Here is a 10708-nt window from a genome sequence, read left to right on the forward strand (position 1 = left end):
TCTGGAAAGTGGAACGATGAGGGCAATTATATCGACTTTTCCATTGAGGGAATACTGATTAAGGAGTATGCTTCCTTTAATGATCTAGTTGGTTCAATTTCTAATCAACTGGGTATAGATTTGAGCACAAATACCATTAAAATACAATACAATGTTGAAGGCAATCGCACGCCAATGGAAATACACAATGATATGGGTTACAGAGTGTATGTAAAATTGAAAAAAGAGAACAGAGGATTTGGGATGTATCCTTTGTGCATTACAACTATGGAAAAAGAGCTTATCTCCGGAGATGGTTTAAATCAAGGCGACATTGTGCAGATAGACGAAGCAGTTCAAATGTACGATTCCGATACAGATGATACACTAGCTATAGAACTTGCCAATTCAGGAGAAGCGATTGGAGTGTTCGAACTCCACAAGGATTTGATAATTTCAAAAAATAATCAAAAGGAGGTTATGGCTGGACAAGTTTATAAGGATAAGGCTACATTGAAAGAGGTGATGAAGAATTATGCTATAGCTCAAAGGTTTCAATTCCGTGTTGATCGGTCTAATGCTGTCAGGTTTGATGTTTGTTTAACTTTGTTGTATTTAATTGTAGTTGTGTGTTTCCTCCAGATGATGAACACCTTTGAAAATTTATATTTGTTTAGTATTCTTAATAATATCTATTCAGGTGTATTTTACTATTGAAAAAATACAACAGTGGCTATGATTATTTTCATATTATGTCTATAATGTTACTAAGTGTTTGATTATTCATACGAATGTATTTAGTTGTATTTATTGTATTTAATCACATCTAACAATATTGGAATTCGTTAGTATACAAAATTACATATACACAGATATCAATTTGGTACTTTATGAATAGGAAGTATATATGTCAGATTCATTAAGTTGTCTGATGTATGAACTTTTCTTTCCAGCTATGCATTAATATATATTTCAGAAGATTGTGATTGGAGGTTTAAGGCTTCAAGCATTAACAAATCAGAATTATTCAAGGTGAGAGAATTCAATGACAACCATAAATGTCCGCTGAAGGATAAAGTGTATGAGCAGCGGCAGGCTAGTAGCAGCCTTATAAGTGATATTATAAGGACAAAGCTTACAAACCATAAGAGGAAATACACTCTGAGGGACATTATTGATAACGTGAAATCAGATCTAGGTGTTGATGTTAGCTACATGTTGGCGTGGAGGGCTAAAAAAAGGCAATGAATTTTCTTAGAGGTGAACCGGCTGATTCATACAAAAAATTACCAGGATACTTATATACAATGGATAAGACATATCCAGGTTCTCACATAAGAATGGAAAAATCATCAAAGAATGAATTCATGTACGTGTATATATCATTGTATGTATTTATAAGGGGGTTTGATCATTGTAGACCAATTGTTGTAGTGGACGGAAGTCATCTAAAATCCTACTACACCGGGACATTCGTTTCTGCAAGCACGTTGGATGGTGCAGGTGAGTACCTCAATAATAATACAATTTGTTAATATTTAAAGCATTGGAAAACATGTATTTAAAAACAATTATATTCAATTGTATTAAACAGGTCATATATTGCCACTTGCATACGATGTTATTGATTCAGAGAACGATGCTGCTTGGACGTGGTTCTTTGAGCAATTCAAGATAGCATACGGTGTAAGGGAAAACATGTGCATTGTTTCGGATAGAAATGAGAGCATCATTAAATCTGTATCGAGAGTGTATCCGGATTTACCGCATTGTGCTTGCATATGGCATCTATGGAATAACGTATACAAGAAATTCAAAAAGAGCCATGCCAAGTTGAGTGAGATATACTTCTCGATGGCAAAAGCATACACACAAACTGAATTTGATAGTCTGATGGAGAAGGTTGAGAAGGTAGATATTAGGGTGAAAGAATACTTAGAGTTAGCTGGTTACGAAAAGTGGGCTAGGTTGTATGCACCTGTTAACAGGGGATGGACAATGACGTCAAATATCGCTAAGTCAATCAATGCAACACTAGTTTCAACAAGGGAATTGCCAATATATGACTTCCTCGAAGAAGTTAGGAAGATGTTTGGTCGTTGGAATTGTAGTAACCGTAAAGAAGCTACTTCAGACATACAAGACGCTTGGGAAAAAATACCAGGAAATGCTGGAGTTGAATGAGACCATGTGTACCCGTATGACTGTAAGTTAATTTTTTATGGCATTGTTGTATACAACTGAATACAATTTTTTTTAGGCAGAACTACCCGTTAATTTTTATGAATATTTGCTTGAACTAGTAAATAATATAGATGAATACAGTTAAATACATGTTATTATTAAGACTGTATGCACGTGATAATGATTACAATGGAATTCAGGTGATTGATATAGTTTAAATTGATTGGAAATACCTGAATACAGTTGCTCAAAAAAGGTTGAATACAAATGCATACAAATGCAGACTGTAGCGTAATACAGTTGAATACAGTTGCATACAGTTGCTGGAATCAGCTGAATTTAACTGAAATTGGATGAAGTTGCAATTTTCGAAGTTGATAGTAACCATTTAACTCAGTAGTATATATTTGTTAATTCATGTAAATGTGTTCAAAACTTACATTTCTGTTTTTAAATGTAGGTGGTACCCTCAACTGAATACTTACATATTGTTAACGATGGTGGGAGGAATTACACAGTCTGCCTGCTCGAGAGAAAATGTGTTTGTGGGAGATTCCAAATTGATGAATTGCCATGCCCACATGCCTGGGCTGTATTGAAGAGCAAGTTTTTAATGCCTGAAGAATATTGCTCTAGCTATTACAAGTCAAGTGCAATTGTAATGACATACGATGTGCCAGTGTACCCGCTACCGGACAAAAATGACTGGAATATACCAGAGCATGTTGCAGAGATGTTGTACTACCACCCAAATGGAAAAGACCTCCTGGAAGGCCAAAGAAGAAGCACGACAAAAATTTAAGTGAATTGTTGTTGCCGAAAAATCAACATTCATGTAGCATATGTGGGCAGGGAGAACATAACAAGCGAACTTGTAGGAATGCTCCACGTAATAAATAGTTGTATTCTGACATGTATTGGTGACTCGACAATTTCTCAACACTTATTATGACATTATCAGCTATAATAAATTCTTTTTTCGAAGTAATATATTGTGGAATGACTTTCGTTAATATTTTCTGAATTTATTTAGTTGAATCATTTTTATATATATAAATATATATGAAGTGGTTGTGAGAGTATCTTAGTATAGTTGAATACAACTATATCAATTCCTTAATACAGGTGAATACAACATGTTGAACATAGTTGAATATAGGTTAATAATATAGTTTAATTCAATTGACTTTGGAGGAATACACTGTAATACAGTTGAATACAGATCTGGACAGCTGGTTGAAACAGTTGAATTTAACTGACATTGGATGAATATAGGTAATTCAATTGTTCAATACATTTAAATACAACATGTTCAATAATGTTGACTATAGGTTAATAATACAGTTCAATTAAATTGACTATAGCTGAATACATATGAAATCAGAGAAAAATACAGCTGAATACAACTGAATAATACAACTAAATACAAGTTAATAAATATAACTTGTATTGTTTTAGTCAATTCAAAGTTACATCTGAATGGATGCAGCTGAATATACTTGCATACCAACTGTAGACAACTGATAAATACACTTTAATACAACTGAATTGAATTGAATAATATAGATTAATACAATCAGCTAAACAGAATAATACAACTGCTTAATACTGAAAGATAAAGCTGATCTTATGCAACTGAATACAATTCAAAAATTGGCATTAACAAAAATCATTCAGCATACATAAAGTTTCAGAAATTGTAACTAACATGTGTGTTAACTAAAACCTGTTCAAGCAAACTTAACCAAATTTCAGCATGTAAGTAAATAGCATCTACGACCAAAACCACTACAATCAGTATCATTGTTCAAGCTAAACTCAAAAAAAAACTAAAGCTATTCTAAAACTATCTGCATCTTTGCCTCCGACTCAAAGATTTGCCTTTCAATCTTTGAAGTGCTTCACTCTCGCTTATTGCATCAGCATCTATCTTGCGCATAGCATAGTCCCATAACAGAGCACCATATCTTTGACGGGGAAGAGTTGCATCAAATGGTGTTTTTTGTGTAATCTCTCCAATAGTGCTCAGAAACTCCGCGAAGGCTGCAACATGCACTCCACAATCCCTAAAAAATAATTGATTGAAACAGAATATAAAATATTAATACAATTAGATTTGTATAAAACATATAAGAAAGATGATTTGATACTTACATGCTGCCCGCTTTCTGTTGAGGCAGATTTGGAACGAAGATAACTTCAAAAGGTTCGTTATGATCCTTGTTTGTGTATGCGGGATAAGCATACCAGTCAATGCCTTGACTATCTCTATAAAAGCCACTAATTGACAGATACAAAGGTAGTAGCTTAGCTAGCTTTACAATCTCAGAGACTACGTATGCATCATTACCGGAAGACGTGTACGAGTCGTACACTTTGATACATCTATCTTTGAAAGTCACAACAACCAACACCCAATGAAGTTTTTCCTTCAAGTTCACTGGTATCAAGACATTATCCACTGTATGTCAGGGTACATTAGCATGCAATTTGTAGCCCCTAATATACTCACATACAACGTCTTCTTGTTTGGCTACATTAGCATTACTATCTGTATCTTCATACCTGTCATATATTTCAGCTATTCTTGTCTTGAATATACAATCAACAGTAGTAAACGTGAAGTCCCTATGCTAATTGTTCTTGCCCATCTTTCACAAATAGTAGAATATGACATCCATATGCTATAAACAAAAGAGGTTGGTAGATAGTATGAGTTTATTTGCTTGAACTAAGAAATAATATATATGAATACCTCAATACAGATGCTAAAAAAAAGTTGAATACAAATGAATACAGAAAATAGAGGAATACACTATAATACAGGTGAATACAACTGTATTCAGATTATGGACTACAGTTGAATTCAACTGACATTGAATGAATACAACTAATTCAATTCCTTAATATAGGTGAATACAACATGTAGAATAGAGTTGAATATAGGTTAATAATACAGTTCAATTCAACTGACTTTGGTGGAATACACTGTAATACAATTGAATACAGATCTGGACAACTAGTTGAAACAGTTGAATTTAACTGCCATTGGATGAATACAGGTAATTCAATTGTTCAATACAGTTGAATACAACAGTTTTAATAAAGTTAACTATAGGTTAATAATACAGTTCAATTCAATTGACTATAGCTGAATACATAGGAAATCAAAGAAAAATACAGCTGAATACAACTGAATAATACAACTAAATACAAGTTAATAAAACAACATGTTATTATTTAAAGATAAGATTATCATTTTTGGGAAAGACTCACATTGTCATCCCATAACTTCCCGTTAATGGATAGAAGGTAAAACCAGTTTTTGGAATCAACATGATCAACTCCAAAATCCAATGGAATGTGAAGTATAGACTTGTTTTTCTTGTAATGGCCGTCGAGATTACCTTTACAAGTATGATATAAAACTCATTATGTACATACCTTAAAAAAATGAAAACATAATACAATGAACGGGGGAAAACTCACTTCTGATCATGTCTTGCTAGAAGACCTTCACGAACCCACTTGTCATATTCTTGAATGAGTAACATAGGATGTGGCCCCATTGTTGGATCTTCCTCAAACGGGTGTCTTTTCTCAAAGATGGGTGTCAACTTTACAGAGGAACATGCTGTAAATTGAATTTGTGTTTATGGACTACTATAAATGATTCAATCAAGATGAATGCTGAATATTACGTTTGTAAAATCACTTACCTCCTAAGTCGAAGTTAGACTGATAAGGCGAAGAGTTCCATCTACTTGGTCACCTATTTCGTTGAGGTTGCACTGGTGTGGCTTCATCTTTTTTTGCACTGGCGTGAACAACTATTCTAGTTTCTGGAATTTGACTGGGTAGAAACTTGTCGTCCAGTTTAAATTGAGAAACATAGAATTCTTTAGATACATCCTCTTGGTTTGTGGTAGATGGTATGATGGACGGTACCTCTGAAATAGTTTTCTGGTAGTTGTATGTATCATTGTTAGCATGGTAACTTAATGTTAGAAAAAGGATTAAATACATATAAGTAGCTAGTATACATTACAGAAAATGCAGATTAACCAAGCAGAATACATGTAAATACAGTTGAAATAAAAATAAATATGGCAGTTTAAAGTTATATTACAGATTAAGTTAACACAGTTATGAATACATCTAAAAAAATATGCTCAATATGTTAAGATTTAAAAGTCAGAATACATATATATAGAGCTGAATAACAGTTAAATACAACAGTAAAATGGCTAGATTAAAACATATATGAATACAGCTAAATACGTATGTTCAATATGATAACTGCTTTTATACCTCATTATTATCTCTGACATCTGTGTCAATGCCACCATCATGTCTCACTATGGGTTCAGTTTGCTGATTTTGTTGAAGATGGTCTGAAAGCATCTTGAAGTTATCATTGATCAATGTCCTTAGAGACTTGAACTCTCCAACAACCTTAACAGTACAAAAATAGTTAGAAAAATACTAAAACACATAGCTATCAAACTTTATTGATTAATCGGTGGGTAAATACTCACGTATTCTTTGAATGATTTTAGGTCTTTCCTCAAAGAAGATACTTCCTCATTTTGGCCTTCTGGGAGCTGATGGTCATGCACAAGTTTATGTCCAATGTCAGAAACACAAACAGGAGGGACTTTGGGCTGATATTCTGGTTCTTTTGTAGGAATCTTGGGTTGTTCCTTGACCTTCTTATGTGGCGGTGATGAAGATGGACCAACACTTTCAATATGTTTCTTCTTGATTGAAGATTGGGTGTAGGAGAAAAGTCATCCGTATCCTGTCCCGATTAGTCTGAATGCGCAGGAGTAGGTATTTTCTCAATATCGGCGCACACTTGAGAAACCTGAATAACATCAAGCTCTATATCTAGAGGAGTGATGTCCTTGAACACAATCTGTGAACAAAAATAAGTTATGACTTACAAAAAACATATTAATGCAGAACTGTATAATGCTATATTCAGGTGTATTTAACTCTATTGTATTTAGAATGTATTAAAATGTATTAATATGTATGCAAGTATTCATGTATATAAGCTTATGAATCCAATGTATATTACAGTAGGCTTTCCCTCTAACTGAATGCAAATGTATGCAAATTATAGATGTATTTGTGTTCAATTATCTTCAGAATATTGATAACATTTGTATATTACCGTGTTTCCGGTGTCTTTGAACATGTCGTTCGTCAGATAAGAAAATATTGGCTGATTTCCGGTGGTTCTCCAATTGAGTATTCTGGGGACCACGTCGCAGACTTGGACTGCAATTTTGGAATCAACAGAAGAACAGCACTCATAAAACCACACCTGCATAGCTAGGGGCATCCCAGCTATCCTGTAATACTTCTTCAAAGCATCCATCTTCTTGCTAATCAAGTTTATCAACAGCTCAAATGCTTTAATACCCCAATGATATTCAGAATAGCGCCCACTCTCTACTAAGTAAAAATCTAGCCTCGGTATAGTTGCACTATTCTTCTCAGATGAAAATATAAAGGTGTGGATGAAATACAACAAAGATATCTTCAAAGCATCCTCATCATTGTCGGGGCCCCATGCCTTGTCATTGAAGCATTGTCTCAAGTGTTTCTTCTTTACAATATTAGCACTTCCAAAATAAGTCGCAATAAGCCGGTTAGGAGGAGTTTCACTAAACTCAAAATCTTCATCTTTACCTACACATTTGAGGCCAGTCACAAGCGCAAACTCCCTTAATGTGAAATGTAATTCAGTACCATTGACGTATACTGCAAATACATTGTTTGGAGTGCTGTTTAACTGTCGAGCCATGAAGCATCTGAAGAGTTGATGTTGAACATCAAATCGCTTCATTTGAAGAAATGAGCCAAAGCATGTATTGTCGAATTGTTGGAACTGATCGGGAGTAAGCTTATCTTTTAGCTGGGATACTATATCAGTGTTAGTGTAACTACTAATATGGGGTGCTAATTTTGGCTGGTGTTTCACAAACAAATCAATTCCCTGCAATGAACATTGAAATATACATGTTAATACAGATGAATACATTGCAAAAATACATATTAGGTTTTTTTGGAATACATGTAAGACATGATACAGTGACAAGGCCAAATGCATGTCAGACAACTACAAACACTTACAGAAGACTAGATACAGTGACTAGGCTAAATATATGCTAACATACTTTGTAACATACAAATATAATACAAAATATTTAAGATGAATACACCTGAATACATATGAATGCATATGAATACATTTGAGGTCAAACTGGACAATTGAATTATCGCAAATATACATTAGCAAACGCTAAATACACATGAATACATATGAATACAGGTAAGATTACATTAAAAATGAACTTTTGGAAACAATCAAATACACATGAATACATAAACATACTATAGAAAAAATAGAATACACTATACAAAAAGGTACAAAAATACAAGAAGATACATATGAATACAACAGAATACATGTAACAAATACCAATTACCTTTTGGTTTCTTGAATCTTTCATAGGTTTTTTCCTCTTTGAGCCAACTTGATTTTTGGTTTCTTTTGAAGCTTCATCAACTTGGACTTCTTTCAACTTGTCATTGTGTAATTTACTTCTTCTTTCATCAACTTTGGATACTGATAAACCTGCAAAATCTTTCTCCGCTTGAGTCAGTTGCAACGAGAAAGAGGGCCCATCAAAATAGAGAATTTTGGTGGGTATACCTCTGGGTAGTCTGTTGAGTGGCGTTGCATCCGACATTAGAGAGAAAACTCAAAGAATCCTGGTGATTAACAATACAAATGGAAGATATATCAGAAAATTGTGTAAATTCGCTAAAAAATCTTATTGAAACAAACTAATGAAAAAGCAATTTCGAAGTAATTGAATTACCTACGGGGAGAAGATTTCCAAAATACAACTGTGAAGCTCTAAAAAACACTTGAGAACCAACTTGCCCGTCAAAATACACTTGAGAACAGTTGCGAAGAAGAATGGCGTGTGGGGTGATAATGGCGGAGAAGTATACGCGATAATGGCGAAGGAGGGTTTTTGAAGTGTATGGAACGTGTGTTTGTGGGAGAAGAGAGAAAATTGTATTGAAGAAGAGAGAGAAAAGCTGATGAGAGGAGATATACGCTAATTAGGTGAGAGAAAATAAAAAAAATGAGATAGAAAAATATTTTGTAGCATATATTAAGCCTTAATTTTAGGATGGAACTAAATTTAAATTTTTTGCTATAAACTAAAAAGGGTATTTATAGAATGTAATATTTTAAAAGGGTATTTATAGAATATAAATAGGGTACTAAGCTATTCTATAGGTGGTAAAATTTCCTTATTTTAATGGGTAGATAAAGGGAAAATGGGTTAGGCGGGTCGGAAGATTGGGGTTTTGGGCCGCTGGAATTCTGGGCCTCAATAAGCAAACCTATTTTCCTTTGCAAGATTAACCCAATTCAAAAATCAATTAAATCCTCTTCTTTTAAAATTAACTTCTTAGTTTAATACTCCAATTTTGCATCACTAAGGCACTAAAATTGTGAATCAATTTAAACTAATTAATTTGAACATACAAACAAAATGACCAATGTAGTATTATTTTTTGTGATTTTGATTGATAATGCAATTAACTCAATGTAATTAATTCCTAAATGTAAATTAAACCTAAGATGACATGAAATTAAAATGTGATAATTTTTATGGTTTTTTTTCTATGATTTGAATATATTAAAATGCATAAAATTCAACTAAATAATGAAAAACTCATAAAATCCATTAAAATTATTTTTGGTCTATTTTTAGGAGTTATTTCCATGCGGGAAAAAAATTAGGTTCCCACACACAGTCATTGGGCAAGTGATTTTTATCCTATTTTAGTTATATTACATGATTATTTATGAGATTTAACATCTAATTCATGAAATCTAAGAAATTTTGGGGGGATTTTGTTTATGTTTTAAAAAAATAAAAATTTTAGATTTGAGAGTCGAATTGGACTCGGATTTGAAAATAAAATACATATATAGGATTGTGGCTTATGGTTAGTCGAGATCTACTTTTGGACTCAGATTTTTACTAGTCGAGCCCCGGTTGACTTTTTTTAACTTTTACGGAACTATGTAAAGATCTTAACTTTATTTATTGGAATTGGTTTCCCTTGAATTATTTGATATTATTAAGTCAATTTTAGTTATATTTAAGAAGAGCAAAGGTGAATATTAGAGGAAAAACATTTTTAGAGTATTGATTGAGGACTTTTGAGGTAAGTATCTTATCTAACTTTGTGTGGGGAAAACTACCAAGTAGGATTTGGTTAATTGCACTATTTGAATTATATGGAAGACGTATACACAAGGTAACGAGTGTGTGCATGATCTTATATGTGAAAATTGACCGTTTTAGACTCTTAGATTTCTTATATGCCTTCAATTAAAGTTGTTATTACATGTTCTATATTTCATTGCTGTGTTTACTCTTATATGCTTTAATTGAAGTTTTTATTACATATTCTATATTTCATTGTTAAGTTTACTCCTATA

General features: G+C 33.1%; 3 protein-coding genes across 3 annotated transcripts; 2 read left to right on the forward strand and 1 right to left on the reverse strand.

Moving 5' to 3' along the window:
• Positions 1-1286: 1286 nt before the first annotated feature.
• On the forward strand, positions 1287-2163 carry LOC138887722 (uncharacterized). Its single transcript, XM_070169501.1, has 2 exons — positions 1287-1482; positions 1574-2163. The coding sequence occupies exons 1-2, from the start codon at positions 1287-1289 to the stop codon at positions 2161-2163; spliced, it is 786 nt and encodes a 261-aa protein (XP_070025602.1).
• Positions 2164-2294: 131 nt separating this feature from the next.
• Positions 2295-2965, forward strand: LOC138887723 (uncharacterized). The gene is made up of 2 exons (XM_070169502.1): positions 2295-2363; positions 2624-2965. The coding sequence occupies exons 1-2, from the start codon at positions 2295-2297 to the stop codon at positions 2963-2965; spliced, it is 411 nt and encodes a 136-aa protein (XP_070025603.1).
• An 800-nt stretch (positions 2966-3765) lies between these two features.
• LOC104247049 (uncharacterized) lies at positions 3766-8927 on the reverse strand. Its single transcript, XM_070169503.1, has 13 exons — positions 8664-8927; positions 7343-8170; positions 7031-7081; positions 6702-6923; positions 6475-6618; positions 5678-5780; positions 5440-5570; positions 5138-5205; positions 4676-4728; positions 4318-4624; positions 4045-4229; positions 3890-3951; positions 3766-3798 (listed from the first exon to the last, which is right to left on the reverse strand). The coding sequence occupies exons 1-13, from the start codon at positions 8925-8927 to the stop codon at positions 3766-3768; spliced, it is 2451 nt and encodes an 816-aa protein (XP_070025604.1).
• Between the last annotated feature and the right edge of the window lie 1781 nt (positions 8928-10708).

This window comes from Nicotiana sylvestris, chromosome 3, assembly GCF_000393655.2.
Source record: "Nicotiana sylvestris chromosome 3, ASM39365v2, whole genome shotgun sequence".
NCBI lineage: Eukaryota > Viridiplantae > Streptophyta > Magnoliopsida > Solanales > Solanaceae > Nicotiana > Nicotiana sylvestris.